General features: G+C 45.8%; 2 protein-coding genes across 3 annotated transcripts in view; both read left to right on the forward strand.

Annotated features, from left to right (window-relative positions):
- The first annotated feature begins 482 nt into the window (after window positions 1-482).
- fhdc3 (FH2 domain containing 3) lies at window positions 483-7,488 on the forward strand. The gene is made up of 12 exons (XM_030360906.1): window positions 483-605; window positions 1,400-1,947; window positions 2,325-2,386; window positions 3,327-3,429; window positions 3,601-3,686; window positions 3,910-4,010; window positions 4,115-4,185; window positions 4,295-4,402; window positions 4,767-4,837; window positions 5,139-5,256; window positions 5,393-5,557; window positions 5,993-7,488. Exons 2-12 carry the CDS (start codon window positions 1,486-1,488, stop codon window positions 7,220-7,222), a joined length of 2,577 nt encoding a protein of 858 aa, XP_030216766.1. The 5' UTR covers window positions 483-605; window positions 1,400-1,485; the 3' UTR covers window positions 7,223-7,488.
- A 3,752-nt stretch (window positions 7,489-11,240) lies between these two features.
- Window positions 11,241-27,770, forward strand: part of trim3b (tripartite motif containing 3b) — a 35,170-nt gene continuing 18,640 nt past the window's right edge. For both annotated transcript variants that reach the window (XM_030361474.1, XM_030361475.1), the window contains exons 1-2: window positions 11,241-11,479; window positions 26,356-26,534. In XM_030361474.1, coding sequence (XP_030217334.1) covers window positions 26,386-26,534 — 149 coding nt within the window. In that variant the 5' untranslated portion in view covers window positions 11,241-11,479; window positions 26,356-26,385. The remainder of the gene's footprint in view (window positions 11,480-26,355; window positions 26,535-27,770) is intronic.

A 27,770-nucleotide genomic window follows, 5' to 3' on the forward strand; every position in this document is an offset into this window, starting at 1 on the left:
TCGAGTTGCAGAGTTGAATGGTTTTCTTTTGATAAACCAGTGCTATATCAACTGGCACCCGTTTTAGGGGATAGTAGGCCTAACCTTAGACCGATTTTAATGTTTCAATAGTGAAAGAACATTGAAAAGTTTGACTCTTTTTAGTGATTTTTTTTAACACTAATATATATTTAAATCTGCTACATAGACCTACGATTAGGTTAGGTTCAAAGACCTGTGAAAATGTACAGTCTGATGGATGTTTTAAATGTCCCATCCTCTCTGATGCTGACCTCACAGGTCGTTGTAGCAGCAGTGACGTCACGTCGTGTCCGCTGCAACAGGTTACTGTCTATGACCTTGACCAAACACCTAGAGCTGGGTTAAACAGTGCATTTCAACTGAAAGAGCTAGTTAAATTCATGTTAGAGATGATGATGATGATGACGATGGAGTGGCTCCCTTATCTGTCCTTGGACCCGATGGGCGTTTCCTATTGACGCAGGTGACGGCGCGGTGAATTACGGCAAGCGAGATCACGGGGAACTCCTGGTCAAACACACGAGGCGGTGGAGGTGAATGAACCGCCGATCAATTTCTTTGGAAGACATTGTTGCAGAATTACGGTAAGTGAATTCAGATAGGAATATATTCATTTCGGTACATGAATTAATCGAAGCGCTTTGGAAAGTAGGCCTATAGATGATCACACACACATGCCAGATCTGACGCGTCACATCTATTTGCTCGGTCGCGGTTTGTTTTGGAAAGAACTCTTATTTTTGCAAATTAAGTTAATTCACATCAATTCAGCGGATGATGGACGGTGTGAAGTTAGATTCAACATTTTAATCCTGGCTGCTCAATTGATTTGAATCCGTTTATTTTTGTGTTTTTTTAAATTCAAATTACTTGATCAAACTTTCCTGACTACAGAGTTATGTAAAGAGAACTAAACCTTCATTAGACAATCTATTAACTCCTGTGACATGAAGAGGCCAACTACATTATGACACAAAGGACTCACTTCTGGAGGCAATGTATACGACAGTGAGATTCGTCGTTATTATTGATGTGGGGCAATTTGCCTGTTTAACTTGGTGATTTGCTTATGTTTACTGAGTGCCTATTGCGTCTGTTCCCTCATTATCGCTTCAAACATGGAAGTTTAACGTCATCTTAAGTGCATAAGGAAGTTCAGAATCCAGGACATTATGTATTTTTAATAGCTCGGTCAGTCCTTGAATTTACCATTGAATATAGATATTTGTTGTCTGTTGTGCTTTGGTGCAACTCCTTCGGCCCTATACCTCAAAGATCTCTGGCTTTCCAAAGATCCCTACAGATGTAGGTGATCGCTCTGAGCCCTGAGTTGAATGTTATCGTGTGTGTGTGTGTGTCTGTGTCTGTGTGTTGGCAGGTGAACATCGATAACGCCACACAGTTCCCCGGAGGCCGAAGCGGTTCAGGGGGTCCGGGTTTCTTCGTCGCTCCTCGTTCTGAACGATGTTAATGGACGGAGCTGTGTTCTCCACTGCTGCTCCTTCTCCTTCTGTCGTTGCTCCGCCACCACCAGCACCACCCTCCCAACCCATTCCCGCCCTTACTCCAGCATGTCCGCCTCCGCCACCCCCGCCACCCCCACCACCCCCACCTCCACCACCCCCACCTCCTCCACCCCCACCTCCTCCACCCCCACCCCCGCTGGCCACTCCAGCACCGTGCACCATCCAGCGGCGCTGCATGAAGAAGGTGAACTGGGTTGCCATCCCCGGCAGGTGCATTCTTGGTAAGATGAACGTGTGGACGTCCGGGCGCTCCCAGACAGAGGATCTGGTGCTGGACCTCCGCAGCATGGAGGAGCTGTTCAGCCAAGGCGAGACGCAGGCCCCGTGGAAGGGCCGCCGGACCCCCGGGGACGGGCACAAGGGCGGTGAAGGCCTGACCCCCTTTTCCAAAGCTGTTCAGGTAACGAGGTGTGTGTGTGTGTGTGTGTGTGTGTGTGTGTGTGTGTGTGTGTGTGTGTGTGTGTGTGTGTGTGTGTGTGTGTGTGTGTGTGTGTGTGTGTGTGTGTGTGTGTGTGTGTGTTAACCATGGCTGGGTCTTGAATCCCTGATGGAGACCCCATTATCAAGCTATTAGGGTGCTCCCTGCTTGAACGCTCGGTTATCATAATCACACAAGAACGATGACTGGTAAGCTTTCTTTTTCTATTGGACGACCTCATATGCTGGATGATTTGATTGCCTCGTCTTTTAACTGCAGACGGACATTGGCTGAGGCTGGGTTCTGAACATGGAACGGACATAAACCAACTCATAATCCGCAGTCTCTCTCTGTTTTAGATCTCCATTCTGGACGCCAAGAAGAGCATGAACATCGCCATCTTTCTGAAAACCTTCAAGCGGTAAGGGATGAAAAAAGAAAATCCTTCTGAATATGGAAGATTTAAAATGAGTGTTCTATAGAGCCGGGTCCCCAAGCTTTTGACTTTATGTGCACCTCTCAATTGTCATTAAGACCCTTTCGCGGTCCACCTCAAATGTATGCAGTAAAAACTAGATAAGTACACATGCAGTTGCTGAGCAAATGGGTAGTTAGTTACTTGGATTAAAAACGTGAAGATATTTGTTTATTTCAATTATTCTCTATTTACCTTGGATACAGTCGAATATAAATGCCACAGACTGAGTGATGCTATTCCTGGGAATCGTTATTACATTTAACTTTTGGATAAAGGTTTCTTCGCTATAATTTGAATAGCAAATACCCCTGCTTTTGTGTCAGTTCGTAACGGCTGCAACAATGATGGTTTGAGGTGAATTTGACTATAACACTTTTCCCCACATACCGCTGGTAATCGTCTGACCTTTGGTATTGAAGAGGCTCATGCAAATGCCACATGGATGTAGTTTGATAACGTGAGACACTTCGTTTGTCTTTGGTACTTAGTTAAAGGCTTCCTAGTCTTGTATCACAGGGCCGTTTTTATCTGCACTGTTTTCTGATTGGGCAGTTTGGTTTAAAGGGGTGATATTATGTCACCAGGTGTGAGAAAATCAGCCTTTTCCTGTGTTTTAGAGACATCACAAGTGGGCGTGTCCACCTAGATGTATGATGGATAGATCAGTCTCCCAGCCTGCACAGTGGACTGTAGCAAATGTTGCTTATCTATCCATCACACATCTAGGTGGACACTCCCACTAGTAATGTCACAAAAATACAGGAAAAGGATGATTTTCAAAAACCTCGTAATCGCTAATCACACCCACACCTGGTGGCTTGGCCCTTTTTTAATATTAGGTCTGGTGTAATCAAGTTGACTTGCGTTGTCTCCCTTCCTGCAGCCCAGTTCCAGAAATGGTTGAGGACATTATTCACGGCAACTGGCTGCGATTTGGAACGGGCAAACTCGGAGAGCTTTGTAAACTGCTTCCAGATACAAGTGAGGTAAACAAACAAAACTATGATCTTTATTCCATATGACTTAGGCCTGTATGTGGCTCAACATAACTACACAGTATCCGTATTCAGTATTAAAGTCCTCATCAAGATCAACCCTTTTATAAGGTTACATTCAGCTAGAGCAGTACTACTTTTTAACCCAGCATTGTTGTTCAGGTGAAGAAGCTGTGTGCTTTTAACGGAAACGTCTCACACTTAGCTGAAGCCGACCGCTTCATGGTGCAATTGGTTAGAGTTCCAGGGTGAGTCAAAGGCTTCTTAGTAAACCACTTCATTGTAATATTCATTGTAATTTCTATAAATCCTATGTCTTGCCTATTGTGTCTAACGGTTGTACAAATGATTTAGTCACAGGGTTTCTGTGGAAACCCAGTGAATAATGTAAAGTGGCCAGCTAACTAAACGTATATTATTAATGGTGTGAAGAGGTGGTTCTGTATTCTCTGATGATGATAATCTTAATAGCTATGATGAGCGATTGAAGACCATGGTGCTAAGAGAGGAATTCTTCCCCCAAATGGAGGAGATGAAGACCTCGGTGGATGTGATGACCAAAGCAGCTAATGGTAACATCTGTCAATCTCTCAGTGCAACAGTCAGTTGCTCTTTGTGTTATTCTATTGTTATGTTTTTTTAACCCTATTTTCTGATTTTCTCTCGTCCTTCCTAGAGCTGTTGGACTGCGATGACCTCCACTCGGTGATACGCTTGGTGTTGAAAGCTGGGAACTATATGAATGCTGTCAGTGTTCTCCACGAAAAATATTCATCCTCAAGTAGTAGTTTTAGTAATTTTTACATGTATAGCAGTACATATTTCCTGAATTGGAAACACTTCATACCTCCCCCAGGGCGGACACAGTGGGAATGCAATCGGCTTCCGGATGAATTCCCTGCTCCAGCTGTCTGACACCAAAGCCAATAAGCCCGGCATGAACCTGATGCACTACGTGGCGAAGGTAGGGACCGGCCAGGCCAGGGCGATCCGACCAGTGATCTCCTTTTAAAAGGCTATGGCGGATCCTGTCTTGGAATGCCGCAGAATGATTGGAATTCTCTCGGAATACTCGGAATATGACCGATGTTTCTCAGTGGCACCCCGGTTGGATTGCACTTTCACGACTACCCAATATTTTTCAGTTACGAAATAAAATGGACGACCTGCAGTGAGGTCAACGGCTCTCCCCTGTTGAAATGCGTTCGGCAGTCTTCCTTTCCGTGACGATGACATTTGTCATAGTTTGTTAGTTTCGTCTTCATGTGTCTAGTGAGTGTGTCATCTCTCTGCCTTTATTGTATTCATGAGTCTACGTCCACACACAGCAAGCGGAGGACATTGATGCAGAGCTGCTCACGTTTCCCAGCCAACTTGAACACATCGCAATGGCTTCGAGGTAAGCGGTTCGCTGCTGGTTATTTAGGACCCTTCACACGAAACATTCATTTCAGGACCTGGCTCGCTCCTCAGCCTCGTGTTTTTTTGCGTAGGCTTACATAGCACTTGTGATTCCTCAGCTCTTTGACCGAGGAGTCTCAGACAGCTTGAAGCCGGTCGCCACGTTACAAACAATCTAACATGTCGGCAGAAACCGCCGTGTGAACTTTAGCTTCAGCGCCAGCGGTTGTTAAATGTTCCTCTGACTGTTTTGAAAGCCTGTTGTGGCCTTTGTGCTGGCAATGTTGTAAATCACACAGGATTTGCCAAGGGGAGGTGAAGGCTGACTTTGAAAGAGAAGTTAAGAAGATTGAGGAAGTGCAGTTGTACGCCAGCAGACAACCCAGTCTTCTCCAGCAGATGGAGACATTTCTCCTGGTAAGGCTTTCCCAAAACGATGCCAAATTATGTCAACCATTCATGAGTGGTCCGGTGGTAATTTCTCGATATCCCTCCTGCGAGTAAAAGCCAATTTTTTTTAAACCGTTTCTCTTCCCGTTACGTTTTTCTCCAGAGGGCCAGACTGAAGTTGTCCGATCTGAGTTCTTCTCTCAGTGAACTCGGTAAACTGAGTGAAGCGGTGGCAGAGTTCTTCTGCGAAGACCCGGCCGCTTTCAAACTGGAGGACTGCTGCTCTGTCTTCAGCTCCTTCTGTCAGAAGTTCCTCACAGCCATTCAGGTCAGCCTGCACTCAGTCTCAATGGGCGTTGTTGTGGATGACGGTGTTAATGAAGTACTTCTGTGCACCCTACTGTTTTGATACACGGGAACATGGCCTCATCTCAAGGGCTGACTGGTTATGGCGATCACGTTCACGCAACGCAAGGACCACGCAGACGCTTCAACCCAGTCATTTACCTGTTTGGGTTCTGCGTCGGATTTTAGCGAGCGGACCAATCACAGCCCTTGCTGCTGCGTCGCCTCGTCAGAAGGTTACTTTTTTTGGGAGGCGCACGTCAGGCCCTTGCTGTAGACGCAAGGAGGGTCCGCTAGGACGTAAGGGGTCCGTAAACCCCCTTGCGTTGCGTGAACGCGGGACCATTATCAGCCCTTAAGGTCATGTGACGCGGGCAACGCCAACGCTAAGGAGAACCTCTTCTTCGTCCAACCACAGGACAACCGGCTCCGCGAGGCGCTGGAACTGAGACGCAAATGCAAGGACTCGGCCTGCGGCTCGATCAAGCGGCGCTCCACCTGGTCCGGGCAGGAACCCCGCGTCGTCGGGAAACGCTACGCCTCGTCGGAGACCCTCGACTCCTCGTCCGGAGACCAGGAGGCCGCCGGCTTGGAGTCGGCGCTCCACAGCTTCCTGGCCGCCGCGGCTCCGAACCGTTGCCGGAGGAAGCTCATCCCCGTGGAGATGGGACCGTTGTTGGAGCTCAGCAATAGCCTGACCGAAGCCCCGTCGTCCCGCTCGGAGGGGCTGGAGGAGACCCTGGCGGCGCCTCTACTAAGCCTGGAGACCACCCTATTGCCATGCCTGGAGACCACCCTACTGCCTTGCCTGGAGACCACGCTACTGCCTTGCCTGGAGAGTACCCTCCTGCCAAACCCGGAGGAGAAGGACCTCCCGCTCACCGCGGAAAACCAGGAGGACGGCCAGACGAAGCAAGCAGTGATTAGTTACCAAAACTGCCGAGGTAAAGGCACAGGGGCGGACTGGCCTCACCATGACTCCACCCTGGCTGCTCTTGCTGTGCCGGCCACCCCTCTCTCCACAACCAGGGATTACATCTTGAGGAGTAACGGGCCTTCTTGTTCGCCCTGGACCATCGTCAGCCCCTTCAGCAACCCGGAAGGAAACGGCAATCCGCGCAACAGACACAGCCGTCACAGCAGGCGGGCCTTCTCCATATCCGACGCAGACGAGCAGGACGACGGCTGTTGGCAGCGGCCTCCCATCCCGTCTTCCTGCTCCTCGACGACCATCACTCCTTCCACCTTCTCCGGGTCCTCCGCACTCGAAGACCCCACCGAGGACCGAGGAGGAGGAGCAGCGGCGGACTTTCCATCGGGTTCCCCCGACAACCTCGCTTCGAGAAGATTCGTTCCAGAGTACCCGGCCAAGATGCCTCTGTCTCTGGGGCCACTGCTCCGGTCGTGCTCCCTGGACGAGACCCGGACGCCGCCGGTGCATGGCTCTTGGTGGGGAGAGCTGATCCAGAAGAGCATCGCCCATAGGACCAAGTCGTGCTCCTGGTCCAGAGCGAATTCGCCGACGGACGACGTGTTCACGTCAAAAGAGGGAGGCGGCTCAGGTTTGATCTCGTTTTTCAGACGCTTTGGGAACAAGAGCAAAGCTCCAGATTCAAGAGTGCTGAATTATGGAGAAGCAGGTCTTTGAATTGGCCGGCTAAGAGAAGGATCCAATTTTCTTCTTTAACCATTTTACTTATTTGTTATTTATTTTAAATATTTTTGCTGTGAAGTCTGACACTTTTATCGTTCACTGGGACCAAAGGCAATCAAGGACTTGTTTTGAAATTGACGTGTTTTTAGATATTTAGATGTCAGGCTGCATTCCAAAAATTCTTAATTCACATTATACAATATTTAAGCATTTGTCTTTTTGTGTGTTTGTATGTTCAATAAAGTGTATTTTCAATTAAACGATCATTCATTTGAATTCACCATTGAGGCACATTTGAGCATAATTTCGTTTCTAATTCAAAAATATGCAAGTGGATTTAGCCTTACTCGTGTGAAAGCTTTGTCAACTTTTTGATTTCCTGCTTATTTTGAGCACTGCGCTGCATGTCATCTTTCCTTTAACTCGACACTTCAAGCTGTTAGGTATTCATCGTCTGTACCATGAAAATCTTGAACCTTGTCTACGTGTACATCCAGTAGATACTAGAATATAATTTATATATAATGAAACAGACGTGCCAATTATATTTATGTTTCCTCAGTGCCCCAATACCACAGGGCGCTGTTTTCATACCCTTCTTCCCCTTCTGTTTTTAGTATGACCTGGCTCCATGCTGATATCAGTCAGCCCCTGACAAAGACACATTGAGATCCTTCCACCACGGGTTACGGTGTTTGTTTCCAGCCGTCTCATTTAAAGAGGCCTGCAGTGAACGAATATACGTCTTGGGGTTGGGTGAGGAGAAGGGCTGAGGGTGTGGGTTCCACAGCTACCTCTGCTATCTGGTTCACGGCTTGGAGATCTTGATAGGTCCAACTGGCAATCAACCAATAAGGTTATCAGCGGACACTTCGTATTTGGCTCTGATGAAAGTAATTCTGCTACAATGGGTGCATCAGCACTGCAGTCGTTGTCTTCAGGGTTAAACGTGGGTATGAACTAAAAACACAATGAAGCAAAATACATGAGATAATAGACAGGAGCTTGGGTGGCAAAAGACAACTGACCCTGTCTGTAAGCTGAGAGAGCATTCAGGACAATTGCGCCATTGTGACGTTATGTCGAGTCCTGGCTCATGTGAGCCAATTCCTGCAGGGACTGGAGGGGAGAGTGAGACCTCTGTCTCACTCTCTCTCTCTCTCTCACTCTGCGTCTCTGTCTCTGTCTCTCTCGTCCCAGCCCACTGACTGTGCTTTTCCGTTCCTTATGGAGTTCTGTTACTGCCGATGGGACACAAGAATGAATTGAGAAAAGCTTTCTGGGGAAGTGAAGGGAAACATTTCAGAGTGAGCAACGGAAAAAGGTTCATGCCAAGGTTTTATTATTCTGCAGGGAAGCATTTTATTCAAGTGACTATTTGTGAAAGACTGAATGCAGAAAAAAACAATCAGAAAGTTGCACCGACGTTTTAAATGTAAGAGGGACGTGCAATAACTTTCCACTGCGTTTTTCAGACCAACCTTGATGGTTTCAGGCCTGCCTTTTGCACAAAAAGGTAAGCTCTAGTCTTTTCTGGTATTATTCAAGGTAATGTCAAACCCATCAGGCACAAACGTAAATAAGGCAATGCAACAGGTTCTGACATTAAAAAGGAAAACACCTGTGTGATCCTTTCAAACACGATGTGTTAGTACTCTATAACTACCTCAGTTATTTAGATACTACGGCTGGTGCAGTATAATAAAAAATACTTTTACATCGTACACATAAAGTACAAGGCTTCCTATCTTCACTATTTGTAATATCCCTTAAACTAACTACACATCCTGTCGTACTTAGTAACCCAATCACATTGTGCAATAACATTTTATATCATGGGAAGAAAACCTGGCCTAATTTTTTTCTAAACTTGCTTTATCAGCCACAAGATGGAGCAGTATCTTAGACTTTAGCTCCAAGCTAGACTTGGCTTGACCTGGTTATTGACATTGATGATATTGTTTTGTATCTCTACAAATACGGTTGTCATTGTAATAATGTAATTTGCTTTCTCAACAGGAAACAGACAAAGGCAATCCTCTTAGGAGTATTTAGGAGTATTTGCAGCATTGGATAACTCATCCTAAAATCAAAATGGACGGGTATGTTTGAATCACATTTCTATCTTCTTATTGCTTTCTAGCTCTTTCTTGTTTTCCTGAAGTTGGTTGTGGTGGTGTAAAGATATACAGTCTTCATTCAGAAGGCTGTGTCTGGGTCTTTTCACAGTAAGATGCCAGCAGGGAGTCTGGCTGATGGACAGCAGGCTTGATTATTATTAGAGATATCAACACATTCTGATCCTTCAGTTACCATATTCATTACAGAATAAAAAAAGATCAAATATAAGGTCACCACTTACGGAGAATGTGGGGTTGTAGAGAGAGGGGAAATCAGGCCTTGAATTTAGAAAGAGGCCCAGTTGACATTGATTTGTTAAGTTGCTGTTTTTGTATTGACTTGTTCTAATTGTATTGTATTTTTGCATTAGTGAGCATAAAGAGAATATGTAGTTCCATATCAGTCACTTAGGTGTGTGTGTGTGTGACGTGTGTGTGTGTGAGACCACCACCACTGCCCAAGGGCAGCCGTGACAGGGATGGATGCCGTCTGCTGTCACTGGGAATCAAGGGTCTGGTCACGTCAAAACATGTGTGTGTGTGTGTGTGTGTGTGTGTGTGCCACCTCTTGCGGCGATCAATAAGCCAATCCTGTTTGAGCTGAGGACAAACACAATCAGAGCTCAGTAGAGAGGAAAGGAGAGTGACAGGGAGAGAGACGGCATAGTGCGGGTGTCATTTAGTTTGTCACTTACATCTTAGTACCGCCGCTTATGTTTACCCTCATGTGATTTGCGTGTGCATATATTCTTGGAGTCCCTTTTTTGTGGTAGTAGTAGTATTTTGTAAGAAGCAGTTGGGTCATTCTTGACCTTTGCCCCTGCAGGAGAGAGTGGATTGTCCATGCGGATTGGACGTGAGCCATTATTCTTATAAGTAGCCTAATAAGGGCATGGTGCAGAGGGACGTCTTAGCTCTATTAGCGTTAGCATAGTGAGTTACAATGCCACAGCATAGTCCAGCTATTCCTCTACACTAATACACAGAGGGATCACGAGGCTGCTTATTCAGCTGATCAACCAGAAGGTTAAAGTGCAATGTTAGGCAGTGTAAGTAATTAATCCTTTCCTGGAGAAACTATTATTATTACCGTTATTCCTTACAGGGTTTATTTAGACAAGGAGTCTATTGTTGCCCCACTGCTTCAACTGTAGTCATCAGAAGAATATGATGTAATACGCACAATTACTCACACAGATACACGCACATATACATACACACTCATGCAAATAAAGAGAGAGAGAGAGAGAGAGAGAGAGAGAGAGAGAGAGAGAGAGAGAGAGAGAGAGAGAGAGAGAGAGAGAGAGAGAGAGAGAGAGAGAGAGAGAGAGAGAGAGAGAGAGAGCTCCCTGCAACAGTCAGGTGATGCTGGATACAATTCATGTACTCCTGTATCAGGTTAGGAATACACACACACACACACACACACACACACACACACACACACACACACGGCAGCCATCTGTGTGTTCGGCAGAACAGGATGCAGTCTCCATAGCAACATTGTGCCACCGCTGCAAAATCCTTGGATGATGGTCAAGTCTAGCCACAGCCACCATGCAAGCCAACACACACACACACACGTATTATATAGGCCTACCCAATATTCCCTTTTTACATACAAATATTGAGATGCCCTCCAGCACCTAATTATCCCTGTGTGCGCGCCTGTGTGTGGTCTAGCCTTATTTAATTGATTGACTAATACGCATATCCTGGTCCGTGTGTGAGCGCCAGAGAGCCTATCATGAAGGAATGCCCGATGAATCTTATTCTTTGTTGCTAGCTCTGCTGCGCTTCACTGCTCTCTCGCACTACTGGATAATGCAAACCCCGCCCATTTTTCCGGGGAGCCAATGCACTCGCAGAACATCTCCGCGTTCCTGGCTCTCTCCACTCGCGTTCCCTCTCTCTCTCTCTCTCTCCCCCCACACGTACACATGCGTTAAATCCAAACCACGCATCACACCTTCGTACGGTAGCCCTCCTCTAGGTCGAGCGTTTCCCTCTCGCTTATTGCGGTCGCTATGTCGAGTGTTAGAAACGGATATCTCCCCCATTTGAGGAGAACGAGGTGGACTTTTCTCTGAACTTCGTTCTGTCTCCTGTTTCATCTGTCACGAACTCTCACGTGAGTAAATAGGCCTATCAATTTTCCGTCCGTAACTGCCCAAATCTTTGCTGTGTATCTTCGAACGGTTCCTCTACTGGTTGAGTCCCTGCACCGCCTCTAAACCCTCCATCGTGTCTCTGAAACGGCTTCTCTTCCATCGCAGGGCGTCTGCGTGCCAGTTTTGTTTTCTGGTGCGCACGCTTTTGCTGCGGGCTATTTGCGGCCGGCTGATTGGTCCGTTCTGATTGGTCGGTTCTGATTGGTCCGCTCTGATTTGCCCCCGAAAGCGTCCTCCGTTTCGCGCGCGTGAGCGACGCACCTGTCCGTGCCAGGATGAGAGGGGCGACGCACGGAGTTACTCTTGAAAGATTCTCATAATAAACAACGACCATCTTAACAAACAAAAAAAATGTTCATGCTTGACTATCTCGAAACAGGTTGGATAATTAAAATGTACATTTGTAATTGCCATGATTGATTTGAAGTGTGGCACGTGACGAGGGGCACGCTCATTGGACCAGAAGGAATGTTTACACTTCCACTAGCATTTGTTTCTCTTGTCCTTTTCAGCAGTAGAACTGCCAAGTTCATGACCAGGCTTAGACCAGTAGCCTGAGTTTGAGTCATTATAACATAAAACGTGACATATACAGGTGTATCCTATCGTCTCTATTCAACCCGGCTTTATGTGGAGAACAGGAAACATTGATGGTGTTAACTCAAGGGCATGGCTGATCGATAGTTGTCAAGTATTGTATTAGAATTGAAGTGATTTGTATGGACCCATCCTACTTGCTATCAGATACCAGGGGTTGTAACTCTTTATGCATGACTTACCTGGGAACTGTGACTTATAACTTGTGAACTCTGTATGGTGGTTGAGAAATGTAGTTTGGAAGCTCTCTCCACTTTCTTTGCAGAAGACTGGACACACACACACACACACACACACACACACACACACACACACACACACACACACACACACACACACACACACACACACACACACACACACACACACACACACACACACACGTTTTGTCGTGACCAGACCCTTGATTCCCAGTGACAGCAGACGGCATACATCCCTGTCACGGCTGCCCTTGGGCAGTGGTGGTGGTCACACACACAAACACACACACACAACTACACTACATTTATCTATAAATCTAATATAAATCTATAAGTAATGAGCATAGAAGTGTTTCCCGTGTTCACCAGTCACCAGTCTGCCCGCTCTTAGTGCCCTGAGTGGAGCGATCCTCTGTCACTGTGTGGGGCTGCTGATGGATCAATGTAAATATATCTTCCCCAGGAATGCTTCGGCCTGTACGGCAGCAGCCAGTGGGGTTCTGCGTGCGAACGCATTCACCGAATGAAGGACGCACAGGCACTCGGTTGTAAGGGCTGGCTGCGTGTGGATCATGTATGTCACTTCACTTCCAGCCTCCACTGTTATGGCTTGTATGTTTGGCGGTTCTACTTGCGTATAGTTGAGCAGAGAAGCGCTGGAGTGAGATTCCTCTGGCGTTATTTTGAGTCTCTTGCGCTCATGCACACAGAATGCTTATTAGTCAATCGATTAGATAAGGCTTAAACACACGCACAAACACACACACACACACACACACACACACACATACGTAACCACACACACACACATCTGTTGCTAGTGCGTTTGGTGTTTATACTTACACCAAAAATGTCCCAAAAGAATGATTTGTATGCTGTCGTCACTTTGTCTTTCAGGCAGTCGAAATCAATCCTGCCCCAATATTCTATGGTCCTGTCGGGTTACAGTTTAGTAGTTCAGCGCAGAGACACAATGATGTCATCAGGATATTTATAGACAGGTTCCCCCAGGGGGCAGTTCACTGACAGCCGTGTCCGTATTGGAGCATTCTGTGTGTGTGTGTGTGTGTGTGTGTGTGTGTGTGTGTGTGTGTGTGTGTGTGTGTGTGTGTGTGTGTGTGTGTGTGTGTGTGTGTGTGTGTGTGTGTGTGTGTGTGTGTGTGTGTGTGTGTGTGGCATGATATCATTAACGCTTTGGGAAATAAAATCTGAGTGCACTTTCAGATTTGCCGACAACCATCTTTTGGCTCGGGCGCAGGAGTAAAAAACTTTAATGGGTTACAATCACAGATCGTTCAAACAATTCCACAAAATCTACAATAACTATCATGCTCTGTTATATTGAGCAGTGTTGTTGCTGTCATATAAAAAACATACAGCAGAACACATAGACCACAGAAGAAGATGGATGGCATGTGTTACAGAGCTCTACAGAGGTGTGTGTGTGTGTGTGTGTGTGTGTGTGTGTGTGTGTGTGTGTGTGTGTGTGTGTGTGTGTGTGTGTGTGTGTGTGTGTGTGTGTGTGTGTGTGTGTGTGTGTGTGCCCGCACACACACATGAGCGCATGTGTCATGAATCTTTGAAAAAAAGTCTCACATAAAAAAAACATTCTGTTGAAAGTGTTCATGTCTCTATACAATCTATCCAATTATTTAAGAATTGCTGTAGGCTAACGAGTGGATCTTTCTTTCTTCTTTTTTCTTTCATTCTTCATTGGTTAAACTTTCCTGCAGTGTTAGCTTTGCGCTGTAAATCAGACACACACAGACACAGACACAGACACACACACACACACACACACACACACACACACACACACACACACACACACACACACACACACACAAAAGTTGTGTCCATTGTGACTGCCGCAGTAAAGCAGAAAGCCCGCAGCAGTGAAGAGCTGTGGTATATAGATTAAGTGCGTTGGTTGGCCTTTAAAGCAATGATGTGCTGAGCCATCCCTGCCCAGTATCTGGCTAGCTGTCACTCAGTGCACACACTGAATGCAGGGGAGCACACAAGCACATACACATAATGCATCCATCTGATTTGTATGCATGTCATATCCACACAGAGTTTTTAATCAAATGCCTTCTGAGCTACGCTTGAAATCGACATAATTTAGAGCGACACATTGTTTGTTTGGACAATGGATGAGAACGTGCTCTACAGAGTTGGTAGCAGTGACGTAATGTAGGACAGCCTGCGGTTTGCGAATCAGCTAGAGACGATGATGGAATTTCAGAGAAAAAAACCACGAAAAGATCAACTTCTGAGATATGTTGACATGGTGGAATCATATTTCTCAGCTAGCCTCACCCATCACTTCTCGCAGGCATTGTGAGAGCAGCAGGCATGGTGCTGTTGTCTTTATGATGAAGGTGCTATAGGAGAACAGATATGGTAGTCAGGCTTTGAGCGGAACGCTGGTCTTTGTGAAGACACATACTCTTCGAGAGGGCAGTTTGTCTTTGAGAGGAAGCTCCGCCATGCGGAGATTATACATAACATACAACATACGTCCCACACTAGTTGAAGTGGGTCTTTACATAACCCGTGTGTGTGTCTGTCTGTGTGTGTGTGTGTGTGTGTGTGTGTGTGTGTGTTTGATGATGCTCTAGCTTCAGGCGCCATTGCTAGCATGTCGTGTTGCGTTAGCATGTGCTATTATTAAGTGCTAATAATCTGTTCCCTGAGCTCCACTCTGCATCCCTTACATGACAGCCTTTCCCTCTTTCATTGGTAGCCTATTCAATCCTTGGCCGTAGCCTCACAAAGCAGAGGTTCTGAGGAAGTACAAGGACCTGTAATCAGCAGCAGATCTTATATTATTATTTATATTTTATTGCATACTGCCCGAGAATGCAGTACAATTAGGGCATTTGGCAGACGCTTTTATCCTAAGCGACTTACATCGTTTAATACACACATAGACATAACGACGGCAGAGTCAACCAAGGCGACAGCCAGCTCATCAGGAGCAGTTAGGGTTAAGTATCTTGCTCAGGGACACATCAACAATCAGCTAGGAGGAGTTGGAGATTGAACTAACAACCTTTCAGTTACAAGACAACTGCTCTACCTCCTGAGCTAAGCCGATATTTCCCATTAGGTGTACTCATCTCCTTCCTTGTGAGTGATTTCATTTTAATACAAATTGTCCCATCTTTCAACCACTTTTCTTGTTTTGTCACATACTGCTTGGTTCACCCTAGATCAGCCCTAGGGACAGAGGGCGGCAGGTTACATGAGCCTGTCATCCGTCCTTGTGTTTTGCATCAGGGTGTCTCGTGTCGTTTCCTTCCCCGTGGTAGTAGGAAGCGGAGGAAGCTGAGGGAGAGCAGCGATCAGGAACAACATGCCTGCAGGTCGCGTTGTGTAACGGGTATGTCGTATATTAGCCACGCTGTGTGGCTCTGCTTTGTGAAGCCCAGTGCCCCCTGAATGCCTCTGGCTGGGCAGGGGTCTGTCCTGGTGGGGTATCTGGAGTCTGTGTGTGCACATGCTGTGCCACAGCAAGTATGTGCAATGGCTCGAAATCCAAGGAGACACAGACAAGACACACACACACACACACACACACACACACACACACATGCATGCCTTACACATGCACACACACAGACGTGCGCGCGCATGCGCACACACACACACACACACACACACACACACACACACACACACACACACACACACACACACACACACACACACACACACACACACACACACAGCAGATTCCATCAAACTGTGTTGCATTACCAGACCAACTCTGTGCTCATGTATGTTTAGCTCAGAGTCTCCCATCCCCTGGTTATTTAAAGCTCATCATTTCTGGTTGAGCTCCTGCAAATCACACTCCTGTTACAGAAACCCCCCCGTCCAGAGTGGTACTCTATGTATTTTTAAAGATTTCACTATTTGGTGCTAGGCAGGGAGTGCCCTGTACATAAATCAAACGCACTGTAGCTGGCTGGACACACTCCCCTGGTTTGATGGTTAGGTTTGAGTATCTGTGTCTCTAAAAGTACAAATACGTTCTCCCCTTCTCCTACACGTGACTCCTATAGAAGCTCTCTGCTCCTCTGTCTGTCTGTCTGTCTGTCTGTCTGTCTGTCTGTCCGTCTCTCTGTCCGTCCGTCTGTCCGTCTGTCCGTCTGTCTCCCTCCCTGTAGCAGCTGGGGCACGTGTCTCTTCTGACAGGCCAGCCAGAGCGGGCTTTGTGAACAGAGTCTTCACATGTATGGCTCCCCACGGAGCCCCTGTCTGCAGTTAATAATCATCACATCATTCAGCATGTTGGTATTGTACCAACAAGTGCTTTCAATCGTGTGTGTGTGTGTGTGTGTGTGTGTGTGTGTGTGTGTGTGTGTGTGTGTGTGTGTGTGTGTGTGTGTGTGTGTGTGTGTGTGTGTGTGTGTGTGTGTGTGTGTGGGGGTTTGACACGCATGTTGGTTGATCGGTTCAGAGTGTGTAAGTGGGACTGGGTGATTCCATTTCTGTAGCTTCAAACGCTGTCCCCACAGTCCCCATTACGAATAGCCAGTGGTGTTTTATGGGTTGCTATGCCAATTCAAGTGGCCGTTAAGGAGGTGTGTGATCATATAGGCTCGCTGATCCTGCACACAAGAAAGTATCATCTTCTATACTTTCATTGTGTCGCTGTCCCTTGCCACCAAGCACCTCAAAGACTGTTCCAGGACAGTCAAATGAACCATAACGATGGATTCCGAATCAGGCAACACTTGAACGTAGGCATCGTCCATCTCTTCTTTAGAGTCAGCGAGTTGCCCGTTGCGCTTTCTCACGGGGGGACAAACTTTCCAGGGATTTGTCCAGGTCCTTCCCCCGGCCCTTGGTGTGGGCGGGCCCCTAGCTCTTGGGCTCTGCGATGCGGGCCCCTCTCTTGTTAGGCTCTGTACTGAGGGCTGCACGTGTCCGACAGGGCCGTGAGGAAGACGAGGAGGGACGGCTCTATTTATAGAAGGATGTGTATGTGTCTGCGCAGCTTGAACACTTGAACACTGTGTGTGTCTGTGGGTATGTCGTTGTATGTCTCTGTTTGACGGTGTGCGTGCACGTGCACGTGAGAGTGTTTATGTTTGTGTGTGTCAGTGTTTAGTGTGTGTGTGTGTGTGTGTGCATGGGTGTGTTTGTGTGTATGTGTGCGCGCACAGACGTTTGTGTAACCGCCTATGAGTGCAGTCGCCTGGCTGGTTTCCACTTTCTACAAATTTCCACATGGATCCATTTTCTGCTCCGGAATAGTGTTTTTGTAACATCTCCTCTTGTAATTGAATCATACATGAGATCCTGTTCTAACCTGGGACTCATGTTCCAAGGCTTCATGTTCCGTCTCTCGCTCTATCCTTCCGGGAACATTCTGGACCAGCTGTCAGTCTGTCAGCAGTGTTCTGACCCTGGCCAAAGAATAACAGGGGGAAATGTGTGTGTGTGTGGGGGTCAGAAACGATGAAAAACCAGAGATTGTAGACTCATCTGACGGGTATGGATGGATGTGTTCTGTCATCCCATCCTCCTGGGAAAGCTAAGATAACCCTTGGAGAAGGGAGGTGTTTTACTTTGATAACGAAATAGGAGACCAGGCTGTTCGCTGCTTAAACTCTGCTTTAAACTTTAAACCTGAACATGTCAGTGATAATCCCTTTCATTAGCCTGGGAAGCAGATGATCCTGCAAACTCATGTTTTATTTACTCTGGCAAATGTGTCAGCCCCCAACCCCTCCCGTTCAGTCAGATTTCCAGTAGACCAGGCCAATCACAACAGTTGATTTAATAGGAGGGGGAGGGGGGGGGGGGGGTTAATACGTTGACCGTACAGATGAATGCACTATAGGAGTTTTTTATAAACAACCAAGATGACTCCCGCTGATGTTCTCAACGTGGTGTTGCTCTGATTGGGTTTTGGTCCATTAATGGCTCGCCTTCAATGCTAAAACGTTAATACACATTTGGGAGTTGGTGTACCGATGTCGGGTTACGGTTTTATTACCCCCTCTACTTATTGTTATTCCTTGTGTGTGCGTGCGTGTGTGTGTGTGTGTGTGTGTGTGTGTGTGTGTGTGTGTGTGTGTGTGTTCGTGTGTGTGTATGGTTGTCTGGGTGTGGGTGTGCTCATGTGTATAGTTTGAAATATTAATGAATGAGTAATGAGTAAAAATAAATAAATTGATTGACTTCATCCATTATGTAACTAGGAGTTTGACGTGATTTGCTGTAAGTGTGTCTGTGTGTGTCTGTTTGACTTTGCACATTTGTGCCGAAGGCAGTGTGTGTGTGAGAGAGAGAGAGACTTGTATCTGCACATCTCTACATCCAGATGTTTGAATGAATATGGTATAGAACCTCGGTTAACTGGCAATTTATGCTTGACTCACTAAAAAAGCAAGCTAGTGTGCTCTGCTAATTACATGGCCTAGTTATGATGATCTGAGAGCTTTCTGCCTCAACTTAAAGTTGTTGGGGGGGAGGGGTACCAACCCGTTACATAAATCAAACACAACACGACATAGCTGGCTAATCACTCTCTCCTCTGGTGTGATCGCTGGGTTTCGCTCTCCTTCTTCCCAACATGAATTGTTGGCCCATGATGCAATCCCTCTTTTCTGCCACGGTCAGTAACACAGCCAATCGGAGCACAGTGCCTGGAAGGAACTTCAGCCAGCTCGGGCTTGTAAACAATACAGACAGTAGGCGGGACATTTTAGTAATCGAGTCACGCGATTGGCTGTCACGAAAACGGTTGTCCAGTTTAATGTTGGCATGTCCTTGTCCATGGGGTGTGGGTGGGTGGGTGTGTGTGTGTGTGTGTGTGTGTGTGTGTGTGTGTGTGTGTGTGTGTGTGTGTGTGTGTGTGTGTGTGTGTGTGTGTGTGTGTGTGTGTGTGTGTGTGTGTGTGTGTGAATAAGCATGAACTGACTTACACACACTCAGCACTACCGTAATAACTCAGATTTGATGACTGTAGGTAGTCGTTAGGACATGTGTCAGTGTTAGAGTTGGTGTGTGTGTGTGTGTGTGTGCGCACTACAAATGTGTGTGGATGTTTGCATTCTATTTTCCTTGTTTATTATTTCACAACTCTTTTTTTCAGATCAAAAGTTTCCGTCTATTTGTGTGTGTCTGCTCGGAACCTGATTGTGTATCCCTAACCTCACCCTTACATCGACAAAGCATCTGGAGAAAGATACAGGAACTAAATAAAACAATAATACTTGGAGTGATGCAAAAAAAATCGGTAGTAAACAGTCCAAATATGGGGTTTCGCCACATAATTGAATAATACAAAATGAAAATAACTGTGGCAAAATGGTCAAATATCATGGTTTGGGCGTGTCACATTGGTTGGTCACAGTGGCCGCTGTTATCAATGGGAAATGTGTTGCTGAGGTCCGGATTTAATTGGCCAGAGGATAGAAAGTGTAGCTCACCCTCCAGACGGATTTGTGGTGTGCATGCGCCATGCGCTGAGTCTGTCTCTCTGAGAGCCTCTCTGTGCTCAGTGAGTCTCGACATGGTGAATAACCTTTCATTAAGGTCGCGGGTAATTTATTCTGTAAATAATGAAGCCCATCCTGTGCTCGATGTGTGGGCAAATGGATTGCTCATGGTCTCCGGCTGCGCTGGTGATCCTGCTCGTGATGCTTGTCCCCTAGGTTGGCATTCTGAGGATGGATTTGTGTCGTCTGCATGCGGTGTCTCGTTGTAGTTTTAATGGACTCTCGGGTTCAATGAATTTGAGTGAGTCATGTTGTTACTTCGTTTTACTGCAACTTTGAGAGAGAATGATTGTTTTCTGTTGTTTGCTGCATCTCAGTGAGTACTGTTGTTGCTGCGTCTTTGAGTGTGTACTATCGTCACTGCGTCTTTGATTGAGTACTGTTGGCAGCAGCAGATTGTCCGAAAACACTTTCTATTGATCTATCTATTGATTATTCTATCCATCCATTTATCTGTCTATCTGTCTCTATCTACACAATTTACACATAGTATATTTTCTCTCTCTCTCTCTCTCTCTCTCTCTCTCTCTCTCTCTCTCTCTCTCTCTCTCTCTCTCTCTCTCTCTCTCTCTCTCTCTCTCTCTCTCTCTCTCTCTCTCTCTCTCTCTCTCTCTCTCTCTCTCTCTCTCTCTCTCAGCCTAGCTGTCCTCATGCTGAACTCTGGGGAGTAGATATAATTTCCTCTCATGTCCTTGCCTGTTGACTTTAAGTGCTTGTCTTTGAGCTCTAAGAGCATTTCATATACAGGAAAGAATTCAGTGTTTGGCACTGAAGTTTATTTATGTATATTTGCTAAACAACGCCTACATGTCTGAAGTTTTAGTGTTTTGCGTTGCTTAAAGTCTTTCATGGCTATGCATGTCTTCAAAAGGTTAGCAGCACACTTATGGATAAAACATATACTGCAATAGAATATGACCAAACAGTGTTGTAATATTACAAAACACCATTACAATTATTATTAATAATCAGTCTCTGTTTTTATAATCCTGTTACATAAAATACGAACGAATACGATACAGGCAAATCTAATTCAGACTGACCTTTCTGAAGGAAATGGAAAGATGAAGAAACATGGATATTGTGACCTTTGCATAATATGGTTGCACATTAAAACAACAATACAGTTTAACGAAATGAGGAATCAAGTGAACATAAAAAAAAAGTAGATATTGTTAAAATCACTTGGGTTTTAATCAAGCTGTGCGTCAATCACACACACATGAACTCAGAGACACGCACAACATCAAGTACACACACACACACACATACACATACACACACACACACACACACACACACACACACACACACACACACACACACACACACACACACACACACACACACACACACACACACACACACACACTAAACACTCCAAAGGGCCTTTGCATCGCCACATGGCTGCACATCGCATCGCAGCTCTTACCCAAGTCGCTCATGAGAGCCCTCCAGTGTGCACTGGCCTGGCCTGGTGTCCACCCCAAGCCTCCGGCCCCGGGGGGAACACAGGGGTGCTGACAGACGCCTCGACCCACTGCGACACTAACAGGCCCGTTCCTAGCAAGCTGACCGAGGCGCAACACAGAAATTCAGTTTAACAGGAGCAGTCGACTCAAAGGCATCCTGACCCCAGCAGACTGCGGGCTCCTAGTCGGTCTGTACACAGGGGAACGGAGAATCGGAGAAAGTGAAACAAGACTCATTCTCCTCTCTGATTGTGTAATACGTTTTTAAAACAACAAACACCACCATTATCTAATGATAGTAGAATGTTTGGAAAACTGTAGATTGTTGTCTCGTATTCCAACCACTGTGTGCCGGTTTGTATTACTGTGACATTCAGTATAAAACATGAATGAGCTCCATCCAGACAATCAAAATGTCATTTTAGTTTTTCAGTAAACTGACTTGAGCGAGTGCAGTGATGTGTCATAGTGCAGTGAGAGTTCAAACATACCCTAGGTGTTTTTCCACAAGCCATAAAGCCTCTGTAAATAAGATCAGGGCACAACACAAATAGACTGCAACCCAAACAAGTGGACAGCAGCCGCCACAGTGAGCCAGGCCAGCATAAGCCCATAGCCCCCGGGAACGATTTTAGAACAACTTCTAGAATTATAACTGTCATCACCGGCTGGCTGGGATCACAACATGCACCTGGCTAAATTTAGACGCACGCATCGTCGCGTAATGATGGTATTAGAGTGCAGGGCCGAGGGACACGGATAACTGGTGAACGAGATCATCGCTATCTCCGTCTCACTCTCCCTTTCCGTCCCTCTCGCTCCCTCTATTCGCATCACTCTCCATCTCTCTCTCTCTCTCTCTCTCTCTCTCTCTCTCTCTCTCTCTCTCTCTCTCTCTCTCTCTCTCTCTCTCTCTCTCTCTCTCTCTCTCTCTCTCTCTCTCTCTCTCTCTCTCTCTTCCCCCTCTCTCTCCTTGTTTGATTAGAAGTTGCTAGATATTTCTGTCAAACGCTGTGCTTTACTTTACAGCAAACAAGTAAAAGTGTGGTTTGCAAAGGGGGTTTGTGAGGAGAGCAGAGGGGTCAAACAGATGCAGACACACATTAAACTCTATTCTAGAGCTAAAGTTCAGGCTAGTCTTTGAGCAAGCGCTATGGTCGCAGGACGCTGGTTCAGGGGTTGTGCGGAGAGGGAAAGCCTAGACTGGCTCCCCTGTGTTCTGGAGACAGGTGCTTCAAGGCTCTGAAATAACTTGGCTGCTTTGTTTCGGATGATGTCACCCTCTGTAGTCATGTCTGGTCTTGTCATTTTTTAATGACCAAACAAATGTTGTTTGAGGTGTGGATTAACATTTGTGGGAGTGAGTGTGTGTAAGGGCATGTGTGTAAGAGTGTGTGTGTGTGTTTATGTGTTTGTGTGTGAGAGAGTGTGTGTGTGTGTATGTGTGGGTATATGTTTACGTGTTTGTGGTGTATATTCAGTATGTGTCTGTAATTTAATGTTGGTGTTCAGTGGGCTAACCCGAATAGCCCCGGCTGTGAGGTGAACTTTTCCTTCTGAGACATGACCTTTAACCTGTATGTCTTACTCATGTCAAAGGATCTGCTTGTGAATAAACTGCCTGACCCGTGTGTGTGTGTGTGTGTGTGTGTGTGTGTGTGTGTGTGTGTGTGTGTGTGTGTGTGTGTGTGTGTGTGTGTGTGTGTGTGTGTGTGTGTGTGTGTGTGTGTTATAATGAGATTGGGATAGAAATGTTTAACCTGTTCAGTGCCGTGGTAGGCTTCTGATTGCCTTTCTAATATGAGAGTTACGTTTGATTGTATTTCTCTTACATGTATATTATATAGCTTATCTATAGAGGCATGATACCGATGGCACGGATAATACGGAGAACGCTGTACCTTCTTATCGTAAGGATAAAAGTATATCACTGGAAGACGATTCCCATTGTTTGTGAATTATTGCACTCAGAGCTAAATGTAGTCTCCTGAGTGTTGGACCACAGAAGACTGCAGGAGAGAGGGTTTAGGGCTAAATTAGAACGAGCAGAGACAGATGTGAAGGCAAGGGATAACAGATGAGTGTGTGTATGTGTGTGCGTGTGTATGTTTGTTTGTGATTCTGTATGTGTGCGTGTTTATGTGTGTGTGCGTGCGTGTTTGTTTGTTTATGTTTGTGTTTGTCTGTGTGTGCATGCGTGTGTGTTTGTGTGTACATGCGTGTGTGTGTGTGCATGTTTGTGTGTCTGTAAACAAACCATGCTTTTAGCAACAGATATTCTAACCATGTACCTCTGTAGGCTATTTTAAACACGCTCCCGCTAACGTTTGTGTTTGTTTCCAGTGTACAACACACAACACTTTGCCCTTCCATGCGGATGGAAGTGAAGTCTGTGACTGGAATTAAATAATTCATGTGGTGACCTACTGAGAATGTGTAGCAGGGCTGGTGCAGCTTGCCGCTATTAGCTAGCTGACATTCATCTCTGGTTGCAAAGGGGCTTGTTTGTTTTTCTAGCTTGTTTAAATGCCTACCCTGAGTTTATACTGGAGCGGAGCTAGGGAATACAGTCAACCTGAGAGGAGAATCCTAGATTTTTAGACTTTTTGAATGTAGGCCTGTATTTGATTTAACGTAATATAAATTGGAGGAATTATGTTTTTTGCCAAGTATGTTGTAGAAGATAACAATTTTAAATTGTATCACTCTACTATGTTAAAGCCCTCATTTGTGACATTATGATTACGACAGCCATCTAGTTTCCTGTCACGTTCACAATATATCTTTATTATATGTGTCCATATTGAAGAGTTGAAGGGAACCTTGTTCCTTGTTTCTTGCCTGAAACCAGCTTTAGTTTTCAACTGACATAACCACACAAGTTTTTTCACATATTCACATCAGTATGCTCTGTCCGTGTTACCTGGGCAGACGTACATTGGACCCAGCCAGAGTGTTCTGTCGTGTCATGTTGCTAGGCAGATCTTAGGGGTCTGGATGGAGAGTGACTTCATCGTCTGACTGCACTGGTCTCTGTCGGAGAGATTTCATCTTTCACATTCTCCTTTTCTTTAATAACTTCTTTGATTAGATTTTCTTTGGTTTAATTTTTACAATAAACTACTGGTTTGATTTGTTTCACCATGTTTTTTTATTCTAAATATTGTGATATATAACTCTGTACCTTAGGTGCTATATATAACACAATATCAATCATTATTACTAGCGTTATATTATATTATCGTCCATAATAGATGAGGTAGTGTCTGTCAGCCTATATCTGCTTTCCCAGATTCAAAGAATGCTGTCTAGTTTTATTGGCCATGTATAGATTGTATATAATATTATTTTCTAGGGTTTTACATCGTCTGTGGGAGTGCCTTCCCGTTAACCCTGTCCTGTGAAACCTGCTGCTAAAGAATAAGGACTGTAAGACCATAATCGTCATGTTCTTGTTTGCACCCCCCCCTCCCCCCTCCACCCTCCGCCTCCGCCCTCCCTCCACCTCTCCACCCATCAGCATTAAGGTCAACGCACAGTTTTATTCACCGATGCCTAAAAAAAAAAAAAAGTTTGGTTCCTGTTGGTTGTCAGTTGAGGTCATGGGTAGGTAGGGAATTTATTTTATTTTTTCCAGCGGCAGCGAATGATAGGTAGGTTGTTTTCATTTAAAAACGAGAAAATTCGCTCATCCTTGTACAGAATGAAGAGGTGCTGTACCAAAACGTAATTATAGAGGTGCTGTACCAAAACGTAATTACATATAAATTTTTCTTTTTTTTTTTAAAAATTTTTTTTTTATAAAACTCATAAAATAATTTGGGTCGCACATAAATTGACAGGGTCGGTCGGAAACCGGAACCAAACAAATTTTTTTTTTAGGCCCGAGCTGCACCACTGGATCCTGTATACCTTCACAGCTTGGCTCAAGGACACCTCAGCAGATTGTCTGCCTTAATGCCACGCGTCATACCGAACTCGCATGTTACGAAAAGAGTTACGAAACTATGTCAATACTCTTAACTGGTCCTCAACTCAACTCTCTTCAGCCTGAGAACGCAAACAGCGGGTGACAGTGACAGTGAAATAACAAGGCGCATCTGGTAGTGTGTCATACCACTAACAATCCAAACTGTGAGCTTCTGGCTGCAATCTGCGCGGTGTGTTTGTCGTGACAGAAACCTGTCTGTCACCTCGAGAACTTGTCATATAATCCGCAAGGAGGCCGAGTGGCTTACTGGTTCTGTGTGCTTTTTTTATTCAATGAATACACGAAGGGTTGGCTGCCTTTTATTTCGCACTCTCCTGTCCGGGCGTTTGTGTGGTTTTATCCAAGAAGTAATGCGGCAACAATGGGCGCATATTTTCTACTGACGTCAAAAGAATTATGCATGCTTAGCTAAACGCCCGGTTCCTGGTACTGCGTCAGCCGTTCAGCGACACAACCGCGGATAACAATGAGAGTAAGGAGTCGCTTCACGGGCTTTTGTTTGAGGGATAATGCCGAGGTTTGCAACACACAAGACGAAACACACAAGAGAGGCATCATGGAAAATACGATTCTTCACCTTGATTGACCTTGTAGCAGAAAGCACCTTGATAGTAGTCGTACTCGTACCTTATTTCTTCTGTAATAATGTGTGTAATGAACTGTATGTGCTGCTTCAATTGGTGGTGATGGAGAGCCTCTATCTCTGCCAAGCGTACAAATACTTAGTAGGATTTAAAATGCACTGATTACACCACCAATCAGTATCCTTAAACCCGTCCTTAACATTATGTCTCTCTCTCTCTCTCTCTCTCTCTCTCTCTCTCTCTCGCCCCCCCCCTCTCTCTCTCTCTCTCTCTCGCCCCCCCCTCTCTCTCTCTCTCTCGCCCCCTCTCTCTCTCTCTCTCTCTCTCTCTCTCTCTCTCTCTCACTCACTCACTCACTCACTCACTCACTCACTCACTCACTCACTCACTCACTCACTCACTCACTCACTCACTCTCTCTCCCCCCCTCCCTCTCTCCCCCCCTCCCTCCCCCCCCCCTCCCCCTACAGGGTGTGTGAGGCCGTGCCCCTCAGCTCTGGATGTGCGCTGCCACCATGGCCAAACACGAGAGCGGCGGTGGCAGCCCGGTGGTGCGTCAGATAGACAAGCAGTTCCTGGTGTGCAGCATCTGCCTGGACCGCTACCACAACCCCAAGGTGCTGCCCTGCCTCCACACCTTCTGTGAAAGGTAGGCCGCCTCCGTGAGCCCGGCAAAACACAGTACACGTTCCCACGAGTCCTCCAAATATGGTGAGAGAGAGTATCGCCAAAAAAACACCCATGATGCATTCTGATGTACTGTACTATACTACCTTCTACCAAACTGTACTCAATTGTAATGTAATATCTCTACCGTACTATATTAAACTATACTATACCAAACCGTACTCAACTGTACAGTAGACTATACTATACCAAACTGTACTCAGATACATTACTATGCTATACTATTCTCAACTTTACTAGCTGTACTCAACTGTACTGTATTATACTATACCATGCTATATTATAATACTAATGTTATCTCTGCAAATGTATTATTTCAATTGTATTCAATTTTATGAGTCCATGGTTTGGCAGCATCTTTCATCTTCCCAAGTTGTTTACAGGCATAAGAAATGTTCGGAAGTCTCTTTCACTAATGAAATTCCTAAGCAAAGTTATTCAGTAAATTCCCTATTTAGTACAGGCCGACCTCGCCCAGCTCCTAGGGGCAGGCTACTAAAAGGCAATAGAGTCTTTATTTTAAAGGCCCCCCTCTGACATCTTGTAGACAGTGCTTTCAGAGGTTGAGAAGAAGGAATCCTACAAATGCATCCCTAATAATTGGTATTCTTTATACCTTTACTACAACGCATCAAAAGCACTGACAAAATCACTTCCATGAGTCTAATTGTAACCCCACACTCCCTCAAACTGTCTTTTCTCTTCAAAGTCAAAGCACGGAAAAAACCCAACCCTGGTTGCAAAAGCCCCTTAGGAGGGCGTTTCACAACCAGAAGAACCAAACAATGCAACTCTTCAACCTCCTCCTCATCCCAGCCACAATAATATAACGCATTCCTGCCTTTTGGACAGACAGGACAGAGCGCACCCTGTTGACCGCGCCCATCGCGGTCCAGATCTAGTAGTCTGCGTCCCCACATCCCCACACATGCCCCCACATTCCCCCTGAAAGACAACCCTCCTCGTGGGGTGGGGGGGGGGGGGGGGTAGTTTCCTGGGGCTTTCTGTGGACAGTCTGGCCAAGAAGGCCCTTTTATTTGTGTGTTCTCCCATCGGGGGTTCATGGAGGTTTTCTGTGGTGGCTGAGGGAGTGTTAGTCGTTGAGGATTGGTATTTGAAAAATAGTTCTGAAACGCTGATACTTGAACCCTTAATTGTAGTGATTCAAACTCCACACATGAGGAGATGAGTGTGGATT

The sequence above is a fragment of the Gadus morhua genome, chromosome 7 (assembly GCF_902167405.1).
Source record: "Gadus morhua chromosome 7, gadMor3.0, whole genome shotgun sequence".
Lineage (NCBI taxonomy): Eukaryota > Metazoa > Chordata > Actinopteri > Gadiformes > Gadidae > Gadus > Gadus morhua.